This window comes from Pelobates fuscus, chromosome 3 (genome assembly GCF_036172605.1).
Source record: "Pelobates fuscus isolate aPelFus1 chromosome 3, aPelFus1.pri, whole genome shotgun sequence".
Classification (NCBI taxonomy): Eukaryota; Metazoa; Chordata; class Amphibia; order Anura; family Pelobatidae; genus Pelobates; species Pelobates fuscus.
The window spans coordinates 375,991,359-376,004,883 of NC_086319.1; the positions used below are offsets into that span (position 1 = coordinate 375,991,359).

At 40.4% G+C, this 13,525-nt stretch overlaps 1 protein-coding gene across 1 annotated transcript in view; it reads right to left on the reverse strand.

The window, feature by feature from the left end:
- The window catches only part of TYK2 (tyrosine kinase 2), a 41,857-nt gene that overhangs the window by 11,657 nt on the left and 16,675 nt on the right, over nt 1-13,525 (reverse strand). The window contains exons 5-13 of the mRNA XM_063449470.1: nt 12,215-12,378; nt 10,494-10,869; nt 9,445-9,633; nt 9,048-9,205; nt 7,825-7,942; nt 2,675-2,855; nt 901-1,019; nt 453-620; nt 121-208 (exon numbers count right to left, since the gene is read on the reverse strand). Of these exons, the coding sequence (XP_063305540.1) occupies nt 121-208; nt 453-620; nt 901-1,019; nt 2,675-2,855; nt 7,825-7,942; nt 9,048-9,205; nt 9,445-9,633; nt 10,494-10,869; nt 12,215-12,378 (1,561 nt within the window). The remainder of the gene's footprint in view (nt 1-120; nt 209-452; nt 621-900; nt 1,020-2,674; nt 2,856-7,824; nt 7,943-9,047; nt 9,206-9,444; nt 9,634-10,493; nt 10,870-12,214; nt 12,379-13,525) is intronic.

Sequence of the window (13,525 nt, forward strand, 5' to 3'; positions counted from 1 at the left end):
TTCATTCATGTCAAGTTCCGGTCCTTAAGTCACTATGTTCCCCCATTATCGTGCGCAGAAAGTCAATATATACTGCCTCTCCGAGTATTTCATTAACGAAAACTGACTGTGGAAACTTACTTTCAGTTTCCCACACGCATACTCCGTGAACAAACACCAGGTGGATGTGAGAAACTTGGCTCATTAAACTGGCCGTCTCGAAGAATGCCTGAGATACAGAACAAACAAAACACAAATCAAAAACTAAAGACCAGCTGATAGAAAACAAATCATACATATTACCACACACATCATTTTTGGACTTATGGAGGAGATAATAGGCAAGGTTTTAGATGTAAATAATATGGGGGACTCGACATTCTTTAAAAGTTGGGGGACTGCCTGTTGATTAGCCTTCGACAACTTGACACATCAGCTAGAAAGAAGGACATTACTGGAGACTAATTTCTTACCAGGGCAATGTCTCTGTGAGTTGGGTCTAAGGCTTTTAGGATCACCCTCTGGTTGTTGGAATTATTGTTCATTTCACTGGGCTCATCGTCTTCCAGTTCATTCCCCTTGCTCACAAGCAGGAAGCCGTCATAGATATTGGTCCGCGTGCCCTGACCCAGGTGGGCTTTCTGTGTGGAGATACTCAACATCAGAAGGTAATATAACCAGAGAATGGAAAATGTCACCTTTCATTAAAGACCATTAATTCTGACTCCAACAGATAAATGTGGCCATTACTTGTAGCCATTGTGGCTTTATATATGGCTCTTAATAAAGAGCATATTTATAATAAATACACAACTCTATAAAATATTTGTTTAACACAATTAGGGCAGTATCCAAAAATCCTTGTCTCAGACGTGACTTGCAAACAAACAATCTTGGATGTGCAATATTATTGTCCCAAACCTGCAATATCTCGTGTTTCCGGATCTGATGAAAGCTAAGCTGGCTCAGATTCAGGCTCTGGGACACCCGGCTCCCTTTGCTGTTTCTGCCTCTGCGGCAGATAGTCAAATTGGAGATTTCTGGAGTGGAAAGAACAGTAACAGATGTATATTTTAAATTAATCCAAAAGCACATTAACTGCTACAGCTGATTTAATATAGATTTTTTTTATTTATTTTTTTAAAGACGGAAACAAAAAAAATTAATGTTCCACTTGTGCTGTGCGTTATCAACATGTACATGTAAGGATACGTAGCACTTTATAGCAACTGCTGTAATGCAGGTTCTGCACCGAATCGAGGAACTAGGTGAGAGGTCTGCTTGAGAAGGACTCTCTGCAACCTTCAAATTGCCCCAACTCTCCTATATAATATAACAGGACCCCTCAGTAAAAAGGGGGAGTTCCGTCTTATAATCTTTCTAGTCCTGTTATAGCCACAAAAGTGACTGTCAATGGAAATGGAGGGTTCCCTGGAGTTATATAATGGAGTGGAGAAAACAGCCCCTTTAATCTCATAATCTCAGTAATAGGTGTGCGTCACTGAACTCCTTTAATTACATAGGGATACACTAGATCTCTCACTCCCTTCAGTATCATGCCAGTATGTCTGTCCTAATGTCAGGTGAAAAGAACCCAATACTTGTGGAATTTTGGATTGATGAGTAAAAACATGTATGTTGAGTGAACATGGGAGGGGGATCCCTTTCATTGAACTGGTTATAGTACCCAGAGTTCCCTGGCGCTGTGTCCTATTTCAGTGTGAAACCATTTTTGAGCAGTTTAAAACAGAATGAGGGTTCATGGCTTTCTACAGACCCTCCATCACTGGAGGTGTGGCTAAGCCAGTGATTAGATGAACTTCCTTCTAGACCTATGAATTTATACCAGCAAAGCTGTGATAAGCTGACACTCTTAGCCAATTACTGCTGCCCAATTGCTGCTTGGGTAATGCTTCCTCATTAGCCCAAGCAGCACAGACAGGATAGGCTCCCGGGGACTCTCATTAAGCATGAAAACCTTAAAAACAGTTTAACATTGAACAGAAAGATGGCATCTGGAGGCACTATAACTACTTCCTACAGTGTCTCTTTAAGAGGAGTGTTCCATTCTCATTTGGGTGCCATTGGTTGCAAAAGGAATTAAAAAAAAAAACACTTCAGTGTTTCGGTGGAGGCAAGTCATGTGACCTTGTGTATTCCCTTTCAAAAATGTCAGCCTGGGAAATAATGCGTTCTCAAAGCCGTATAAAAACAGGATTGCTCACTGAAACACCACGCTGGAAGTGATGGTTTCATTTTTAGGAACAATGCAAACAGCAGTGAATAGGATTATGATTGTATTTACTACTGCACACTATCCTGATGTTTAAATTGTGAGTCTGTAAGTGAAGGTTAAACAAGAAGAAAATGAGGCAGACTGGTACTTTAAGGGTTGTATTCACTAATCTGTGAATTTTAATGAACTGCTAATGTAACAGTTATTTTAGCCCAAAAAAACAAAAAAAGAATTGGAAAGGAATGTTAAAAATTCTATTAGTACTTTCCTCTTCAGTTGTTATTTCACAATTCAATGTTTAGTAACACAGCCATGAGAATACAAACAGATATAGCTGAATATGTCCAAATAGCTAAATACAGAAAGTGAAAGCTCGTCAGTAAAACACTCATTTCAAGAAGTCTAAAAAATGACCAAACTTGTGATTGTCAAAGGAAGTGCACACTATGATATATTTACCTCCGGACTTTGGCAGTATACACTTCTTCACAGTAAATGTTTCCTCCCCTGATTTTAAGGTGAAGCCACGTAAATTTTCTGTCAATTCTTTGACACTGGGGAAGCCGCGGTCCCAGCCCTCAAGGACGTATGAGTCGCTGTTTTTTTCGATTCTGAACTGCTTGTAACTGAGCCCTTTGTTCTGTTGGAGGAAGAACCCAGCGTGATTACCTCAATATACTGTTTTACACATACTTAAATGTCTAGATCTCCTGCGTTATCAGAGACGAACAGTTCGGTGGGAAATGTATTCTAATGCATTTCTTTTGGCTCATGTTTTTTGAACACCTGTTAGAGCACCATAAATCACTGTTTAGTAGACTTCTGTAAAAAAATTATTATCGGGTGGTTTCTCTGAATTAAATTAATTTGAATCCACAACTGAACAAATTGATCCACCCAGGACGTGCCTGTGGAGTCTTATTCATTGAAGTCTACGGTTTATTAAAGACCACCCCCTCACCCCAAATAAATTAATAAATATGAAATAAAAAAATGATCTTGGCCAACCTATGGTCTAATGCAAATTGTTCTGTGATTCAAAATATGAAGACAATATCCCTACTGAAATTCCTTAAGTGAGCTGCCCATAAATAATGCATTCGTAAAACTCCATATTCATCCATTGGCTAAAGAAAAAGACTGAATAACACTTGCAGAGGGAAAGGCAGCTACCAACGTTCTTCATCCAATCATTCTGAACTATTCATTTTAAAGGGAAACTCTCATGTCAGACTCTTTGCACTGCAACAGGTCTTGTAAATTCCTCTGTCCTTGCATAAATAAATGCATGGTCTGAACAGTGCTCGATCACATAAATCTCGTTACTTTTATGAGATCTTTTATTGGTGTCTAAGAGACACTGTGAAAGTGCAACCACAAATAACACGATTTATAAGAAAAAACACGAATGAATAGAGTTCATGTAAAACAACGCAGCATGTATAAATGTGCATAGCAGTTTCATTCCTGAATCTTCAGAGTACATAGATAACACAAAGCGCATACAGAAATGTCCAATGGATATAAACAGAAATAAATGTACAATTTTATTAGAAAAAAGAGGACATACAAAAACAATTAGTAACCATTAAAAGGCCAACTAAGTGGCTCTGCAGATGGATAGGGGGAGAGTATATGTGCTAGGACATGGGTGGGGGTAGGCTGTAGGGGATGGGAGTTGGAGTCTATAGTGTAGCACTAGGTAACAGAAGCATATAAGATTTTGCAATTAGGTTGGTTCATGTATGATGAGCTATTTCGTCAGAAACTGGCGATCCATCCTAATCTAAAATAGGTGAAGAAAGATTATGGGATTGTGGCTAATTTTTAATTTTCCACAAAATAATTATGTGATGAATGAATTGTCTCTTGATGGAAATATGTTAACGGGACACAATAGTCATCACAACAACTTTAGCTTAATCAGGCAGTATTTGTGTTTCGATCTTGTCCCTGCAGTCTCACTGCTCAATACTCTGCCATTTAGAAGTTAAATCCCTTTGTTTATGTAGCCATAGGCACACCTCCCTGCATGTGACTTGCACAGACTTCCTAAACACTTCCTGTAAAGAGTCATCTAATGTTTATACTTTCTTTATTGCAAATTTTGTCCAATTTAGAATTTCTTATCTCCTGCTCTGTTAATAGCTTGCTAGACCCCGCAGAAGCCTCCCGTATGTGATTAAAGTTCAATTTACAGAGCAGGAGCTAAAAACGTTTAAAGTAATTTACACCTGTTTGAAAATGAAACCATTTGGTTCTTTCACAACCAGGGAAGGTGTAAAGAACTTTGGGGTTAGGGCCCAAAAAGGACCCTGGTTATTTTCCTTTAATTCATCACATCACTTGTCTTTTCCTTTGGGTGTATCTCTGACGACAAACTGGATATGTATTCATTTGGAATGCCTTATTTGTCTTTGGATGATGCAATACACTGTGTTAGTTTTAATGGGAAGGGGGGCTCAGATGGCCAAGGTGGATATTGAGGCTGCCTTTCGTTTGTTGCCTATTCACACCAGTGGTTTTAATTCAGTAGGCTTTTTTCATGGTCAATGTTTGCCAATGGGATGCTCTGTTTCATGTTTTTATTTAGAGGTATTTTCTATGTTTATTGATTGGGTTATAAGTTTAAAGTCCAATATGTTTTTAATTGTTTCATTATTTAGATTATTATTATTTTTTTTTTTTTAATTCTTTATTTTTGCACACGATAGGCAAGGCAAGAATGATACAACTCGAAGGCTTGCGCAGAAGCCAAAATACAAAAGATCAGTTTTGTAAACGTAATAATTAAAATCAGCCCATATCACAAGCCACCTTATAAATTCTCTACATCTTGCCTCCCATCGAGGATTTTGTGTTTTTTATGTAGCAACAGTATTTAAATTCCTTATTTTTGCCCGCGATAGGCATAACAAGAACAATACGACTGTGTGGAGATTGTTTTTTTTTTATTCATGTTCAGCTCAAGGTGGTGAATGTAAAAATGTATTAAACACGTTTTGTAATTTTGAGAAATTGGCAGCTGAAAAGACAGTCAAACCTGCCTTGCCGTTTCAAATTTCTAGGAATTAGTAATGATTCCGTTTCTATGGACTGCCAACTTCCCTTTGAAAAAATTCAGAGAATGAAATTAGAAAATAATTTTTAAAGAAAAGAAAGCGAGAGTGAAATATTTTCAATCCTCGCTTGGCCTTTTAGCTTTTGCCAGAAGAATTATGCCAATGGGAAGTATATTGCGTAGGTGAATGGATTTCGCTTGTTCTGTTAAGAATTAGCCTTTTCATAATGTTTGTGTAACTGTGGCCATTAAAAAGGATCTGTTAGTGTGGAAAAGTTTGGTGTGAGGCCGGTTTAACAAACATTTAACCTTATTGAAACTTTTATCTATTGTTTTAGCAATTTAGAATTGGAGAAAAAAATTAGCAAAAGGATTTTATTTCATTGTAATAAACTTTCGGAAGTGGCAAAATCAGAGTTTGTAGTTACGGACGGTAACTTGTAAAGAAATTCTGTGTTATTAGGTTTGCGTTTTAACATCTGGTTGAAGGCGGTACATATTTCAGGCTAACATAATGCGATAGCGGATTACTTTTTCACATTTTCAGTTTGACAGGTTTTTAAGGTTTGACTCGGGAAGCTCATGGTACCGAGAGCCCAGAATCCCTTTGGAAATTCATTTTGTACTAATTGATGATTATTCAAAGAATGCATTGGCACCATTCACTTGGTCTGGCTATGTTACAGCATGGAATAAATGGTTTAACTTTCATTTAGTGAACAAGGTAGACCCATGTGGGGGTCAGGTGAAGTTTATTATTAAGTCCATGCTAGGTTTAAGAAGTATTGTATTTTCTAAGTTAGCAGGTATTACACATTTTTACAACTTTTAAAAGAAAGACCTGATAGTTCAGGATTTTGTTATTAAATAGTTGTTAAAAGGCTATATAAAAGGTTTTCAGGTTCTGAATAAAATGAGACCAATCGGTTACAAAATGTTGAAGGAATTGTTGAATGGCTTGTCGATTGTTTCTTTTTATGAACTGTTTTGATTTAGAGCAGCCTTAGTATTAGCCTTTTTATTTTTTTTGCAGGGTTATGTATCAATAAGCTGGTGTAATTTAGCAAATTTAAGCTCTCAGGTTTGCAATTGGTGATGTTTTTTTTTCAAGGCGATAAATTGATCTGCTGGATTCGGAAGTCAAAAACTGATCATGAAGGCCGAGGTCAATGGGCGCAGATTTTTCCTTTAGAGCAGTGCTCCTTAACCCTCTCCTCAAGGCACATCTAACAGTCCATGATTTAGGGATTACCCGGTGTGTCTAAGGTGTTAAATAAAACAACAACCATAGAGCCAACCAATAAATCCTGGACTGTGCCTTGAGGAGAGGGTTGAGGAGCACTGCTTTAGAGGACGAGATTGCTTGTCTAGTAGCCTTGGTCCTAGAATATCTGTTATCAAGACCTAAGTTGAATGGACCTTTTCTAATGCATTCTTTGCCTCAGGCCAGATTTCGGTTGTAAGTGTTTTTCTTAAATAAGCTGAACTTGTGGCATTTAGCTATCTGTTCATACTCGTTTTGAATTGGGATGGCTACTGAGGGGGCCAATATAGGTTTAACAGAAAAAGTAAAGTGGATTGGAAGATGGAAATCTGCTCATTATAAGATTTATGTTCGGCGACAATTATTTAAATTAATCTTTTTAATTCACAGATTCATCGAAAGTGGTGTGGGTAGTCGGACATTCATTTACAGAACGTGCCCAGAAGAGGGCTAAAGGTTTATCGGAATCAATCTTGGGTATACTGTGGAGTCATGTATATAATTTACTAGTAGGGTGTTAGCAGCTTAAAACTGTCACAAGTTATGGACGTTATTAATGAATGTTTTGTTGAGCTTCCCTCCCCGGACATTTTTATTTTACACATAGCGGGAAATGACCGGGGAATGTTTGGAGTCATTGCTTATCATTCAATTTCTTAAAAATAGATATTTTTCCATTCAAAGCATGTTTCCAGGAGCATTTTTGGTTTGGTCAGAAATGATACCTCGTTTCAGTTGGTTTCGGAGGCATAATCTGCACGCGTTCAAGAAAACCAGACAGAAAATGAATCGGGCCATTTGCAGTCTAATGGTTTTGTTTAACGGTTTCAGCTAAAGATATGTGGAATTGGAGGGAGGTGGGTGAGGATGAGGACAACGTCCAACTATCAGCCATCGGTTGCGATATATTCAACGTTGGGTCGCAAACTATTGTTGAGAAGGCCGGGGTTTGGGCAGCCAAAACAAAGAGTTAATTCCTTATGTTTTGGCTGTGGGGTAACGGTATTCTAATTTTAAAGGGAGAATAGACTTGTAAGGCAAGTTATTTTGGTTAAGGTGGTTTTTGGTTTAATATGTTGAGTTAATGTATTTATTTGCACACAAACCCCAATAAATACTACCACAGCCTTACGGCAATCGTTAATTGGTGTCTGGTGTATTATTATTCACTACAGCATGCGCTGCATCTGCCACTTAAACAGTTTTGAACTTTATACGGACAAACATATTAAACAGTATCACACATTCACAGATATCACACTGCAGTTATTTATCCCCACTGACCTGGCTGGTGCTCTTCACAGTCATTATCATTTTATTAAAATTGAAGGAGCTCCACCGAATAATATAGAGACCGTCCTCCTGCTCCTCCCGCTTCAGCTTTAGAGCCACATACTGCTCACTGTGAAAAGTTATAGGGAGAGGTTATATGGAGTAATAGGAGGAGTTATAGGGAGAGGTTAAATGGAGTAATAGGAGGAGTTATAGGGAGAGGTAATATGGAGTAATAGGAGGAGTTATAGGGAGAGGTTATATGGAGTGATAGGAGGAGTTATAGAGAGAGGTTATATGGAGTAATAGGAGGAGTTATAGGGAGAGGTTATATGGAGTAATAGGAGGAGTTATAGAGAGAGGTTATATGGCGTAATAGGAGGAGTTATAGGGAGAGGTTATATGGAGTAATAAGAGGAGTTATAGGGAGAGGTTATATGGAGTAATAGGAGGAGTTATAGAGAGAGGTTATATGGAGTAATAGGAGGAGTTATAGGGAGAGGTTATATGGAGTAATAAGAGGAGTTATAGGGAGAGGTTATATGAAGTAATAGGAGGAGTTATAGAGAGAGGTTATATGGAGTAATAGGAGGAGTTATAGGGAGAGGTTATATGGAGTAATAGGAGTTATAGAGAGAGGTTATATGGCGTAATAGGAGGAGTTATAGGGAGAGGTTATATGGAGTAATAAGAGGAGTTATAGGGAGAGGTTATATGGAGTAATAGGAGGAGTTATAGAGAGAGGTTATATGGAGTAATAAGAGGAGTTATAGGGAGAGGTTATATGGAGTAATAGGAGGAGTTATAGGGAGAGGTTATATGGAGTAATAGGGAGAGGTTATATGGAGTAATAGGAGGAGTTATAGGGAGAGGCTATATGGAGTAATAGGAGGAGTTATAGGGAGAGGTTATATGGAATAATAGGAGGAGTTATAGGGAAAGGACATATGGCGTAAGAGGAGGAGTTATAGAGAGAGGTTATATGGAGTAATAGGAGGAGTTATATGGAGAGGTAATATGGAGTAATAGGAGGAGTTATAGAGAGAGGTTATATGGAGTAATAGGAGGAGTTATATGGAGAGGTAATATGGAGTAATAGGAGGAGTTATAGGGAGTGGTTATATGGAGTAATAGGATGAGTTATAGGGAGAGGTTATATGGAGTAATAGGAGGAGTTTATACAGTTATTCAGAAAGACACCAGAAGTGAAAGGGTATATATTGAAATCTGTTTACTGAAGGGGTCCGTGTATTCCGTTTGTGACGCTCATCACCAGACGTGGGGGGGCGACCTCATGGCACAGGTAATGGTTAGAATCTGTTGTGAGTCGAAAATATCCATCCACCAAAGACACAAAAGACAGAGCTTGTTCGTATGAAGGTAAAACTATCTCCTGGAGAGAAGACAGAAACCATATTGAAGCCCACCAAGGTGAAAACTAGACTATTTCACTAATATCAGTGGATAGACTTGTAGCTAATCTACTCCATGATGGCACATAATGCAAATGGTTGAGATTTATAGCAGTGACGGAGACCTTAGCACAACTGGCAATGGGAATATATATTCAGAAACCTTTGGATGCATTGATTGGCCGTCACTGTCCTGTTTTAAGGCAGCTGACGCACTCACCAGGCATCGATTGTCCTGACAGTTGACGCTGACTCTGCTCCTGCTGATCACAATGTGGGTAATGTCCTGAAAATCACAGAACTGCTCCCATTTGGGGGCAGTCCTCTCCTGGGAGGCCTTAGCCATTTTCTGTCCTTTGTTCTTCTTCTTACTGAAGTAGTTTTTCTGGACCCCATTCTCTGTGTTTTCCTGAGCCATTTAAAGAGAGAATAAAAAGGAAGTGTGAGATACACCGGTCTGGCTAATCATTACAGGGAATCTATTAAAAAATGTCCACATAAATTCACATATTGAGGGTGTTCGCTCTCTCAGAATTATTCAGTAAAGCGGAAAATGTAAAATGTTAGGACTAAATAGCTAAAATGGAAAAATAGTTGACTTGAAGAGGTTTTCATTTTTTCGGCTTTTACGGTCTACAATTTTAAACTCTTTAATATTCCCTGAAAATTCCCAATTTAGTGAATAACCCTGTAGGTGATGGTATACAACGATTTGCCACTTAGAGTTCAGAAAAAACACCCAATCTTGTCATTTCAGTGCATCTCAATCAGAATATAATCTATCATGCCCTAAGCCAGAGACAGCAAACTGTCACATCCAACAAGTCTGCAACGTACATTTCTCATGATGCAGCTCCTAAATATTTGGAGTGCCAAAATTTACTACCTTAGGTTCTACTTTACAGGAATGTCTAAACAAATACATGGCAGCTCTATGTCTTCATATTTGGGGAGCTGACAGTCGTCTGAGCCGCTCTCAGGGTGAGGAGGAGGGTTACATCCAGCCTTTATCTGAGTTTCCCCCCCCTCTTGTTTTAGTACTTGTTTATTTTTTTATTTTTTCTATTCCTTTTTTTAACCTCCTCCTGGTCGCTGTATTAGATTTTTCTCTTGCTACTATATTTTTTGTTGTTGTTGTTGTTTACCACATACAATGACATTTAGAAACAAACTGACAATTGTCAAGAAAGATAACCAAAATAATAATTGCAGACACAGAGCTCATTTTTGAGCTGTCCGTCATGTAGCATTGAGATATTTATAGCCAACCTCTTCTTTGGAGGTCATCCACTGGATTCCATCCATTCCACTGACCATGACCAGAGCGGTAGTGGTAGGATCCTTGTTCGTGATCTCAGAGTGCTCCAAATAACCTCCGTTAATGTAAAGAGGGAGCTTCTCTCCCTCAGTTGGAAGCTCAAGGGAGAGAGCCTTAAATTCTTCACAGCCAAATCGGGATGACAGGTTTTCTAAAGTAGAAAGGTATTTGTACATGACATCTTCCTCGGTAAGCTTCCCAGGACCCATTGTATGGAGGTGGAAATGGCGAACAAATTTCTTAAAGACATTCCTCATGCGGAACTTGGTGAGATAATTATTCTGCTGGATCTGTCGGCAAAATGACTTTGGGATGCACTCTTTGAAGCTGGAAAGACAGAAAACCAGAATTTCAGCAGACATTAAAGTGAAGATGGGAAGTGGATTGTTTTCCATCTCTAAAGCATCAGAATACCTTATCGTAAAAATAAATGGATTTGAAATGGCTTATTACATAGAGAAGATCAAATATGTTGACCACGTCTGCCCACTGGAGTGGTCTGGGTGCCAACTCCCACTACCCTTAACCCTGCAACTGTAATTATAGCAGTTTTTTAAACTGCAATAATTATCTTGCAGGGTTAACTCCTCCTCTAGTGGCTACCTGCTAGACAGCCACTAGAGGGCACTTCCGGGATTATAGCACAAATTTTCTGTGCTATAGCGTCGCTGGACGGCCTCACGCTATGTGAGGACCTCCAGCGTCGCTAAAATCCACATAGGAAAGCATTGAAAGCATTTTCCATGCTTTCCTATGGGGAGGTCTAATGGGTTAGGTCTCCACCACCGGCGGGCGTGATCAGTCTCTCCCGCCGGCTGACATCGTCGCTGCCTCTGGTAAGTCACTGAAGGGGTTTTGACCCCTTCAGCAACCGGGGATGGGAGGTGGGAGGGAGAGGGGACCTGCAGTGCCAGGAAAACGGATTGTTTTCCTGGCACTGGACAGTCCCTTTAACTGTTGCATGAAAAGTCATATTTTAGAGAAAACTGGTAGACACAAACATATAAACTAAGCTGGTTGGGTGCTGAAGAAACACGCACCCCACCAGAATACAGGATACTATTACCAAAAAAAAACAACAACAATATTTATAATGTTTTAAATGTATACTGTCCTTTGGAGTCCTTTAGTTACATAGTAGATAGAGGTTCTCTGCAGCAGACCTCGCATGTATAAGTTGGACAAAATTGATAAATCACAGTTGGAAGTAAACACTCCTTATTTGCTATGTCTGAGTGAGATGAACAGGTCAGTAGTTGCAGCAATGTTCTACAAGTGGCTGCTTTTACAAGCCACACACCTCGGAAATCGTGCAAAGTTGTTATAGTGCCAATAATGGCCATTTAAAAACCAATGACCGCCTTCTGTCTGCTTTAAATATAAAAAAAAATTAAAGTAAAAGACCCTTTTGAGTAGTCAAGTAAAATTGATTAATTATATATATGTATATAGATATGAATTTCTGTAAAAGTGAGGTTTTATACGAAATCAGGCATTATGGTTATATAATTGTTAAATAACTGTCTCAAATAAAAATAAAAAAAACACTTAATTATTAAAACCAGAACATGTTGCTAAATGGATTAGCATGTACGGTGGAGGTAAGAAAGGAATGGCTAGTCAACCTATCACCAAACTGAAAAGCGGAAAGCATTCTCTACAGAACACTCACCTAACCTGCCTCGCCACTTCTTCCAGTGAAATCTTCTTCTTGATGGCAATATGAGACAGGTGAAGCACCGCCATACCCAGGCTCTCATTCTTAAATCTGTGGATATCCTGCTCTGTCCAGAAATCCTTCAGTGAAGCCACATCATTCACAAAGTCAAACTTCCCCTGTAACAATCAGAGACAGGAACATTGTCATAAAACACCAAAATAAACTCAGTTTCCCATAGCTCCCTCCTGTCTGTGTCGCCCTGTGCTGAGAGAGACTGACTCCATGTCCCATAGCTCGGTCCTGTCTGTGTCACCCTGTGCTGGGAGGGACAGAATCCATGTCCCATAGCTCCCTCCTGTCTGTGTCACCCTGTGCTGGGAGGGACAGACTCCGTGTCCCATAGCTCCCTCCTGTCTGTGTCACCCAGTGCTGGGAGGGACAGACTCCATGTCCCATAGCTCCCTCCTGTCTTTGTCACCCTGTGCTGGGAGGGACAGACTCCATGTCCCATAGCTCCCTCCTGTCTGTGTCACCCTGTGCTGGGAGGGACAGAATCCATGTCCCATAGCTCCCTCCTGTCTGTGTCGCCCTGTGCTGAGAGAGACTGACTCCATGTCCCATAGCTCGGTCCTGTCTGTGTCACCCTGTGCTGGGAGGGACAGAATCCATGTCCCATAGCTCCCTCCTGTCTGTGTCACCCTGTGCTGGGAGGGACAGACTCCGTGTCCCATAGCTCCCTCCTGTCTGTGTCACCCAGTGCTGGGAGGGACAGACTCCATGTCCCATAGCTCCCTCCTGTCTGTGTCACCCTGTACTGGGAGGGACAGACTGCATGTCCCATAGCTCTCTCCTGTCTGTGTCACTCTGTGCTGGGAGGGACAGACTCCATGTCCCTATCTTGTCTGTGTCACCCTGTGCCGGGAGGAACAGACTCTGTGTCCCATAACTCCCTCCTGTCTGTGTCACCCTGTGCTTGGAGGGACAGACTCCATGTCCCATAGCTCCCTCCTGTCTGTGTCACCCTGTGCTGGGAGGGACAGACTCCATGTCCCATAGCTTCCTCCTGTCTGTATTATCCTGTGCTGGGAGGGACAGACTCCATGTCCCATAGCTCCCTCCTGTCTTTGTCACCCAGTGCTGGGAGGGACAGACTCCATTACCCATAGCTCCCTCCTGTATGTGTCACCCAGTGCTGGAAGGGACAGACTCCATGTCCCATAGCTCCCTCCTGTCTGTGTCACCCTGTGCTTGGAGGGACAGACTCCATGTCCCATAGCTCCCTCCTGTCTGTGTCACCCTGTGCTGGGAGGGACAGACTCCATG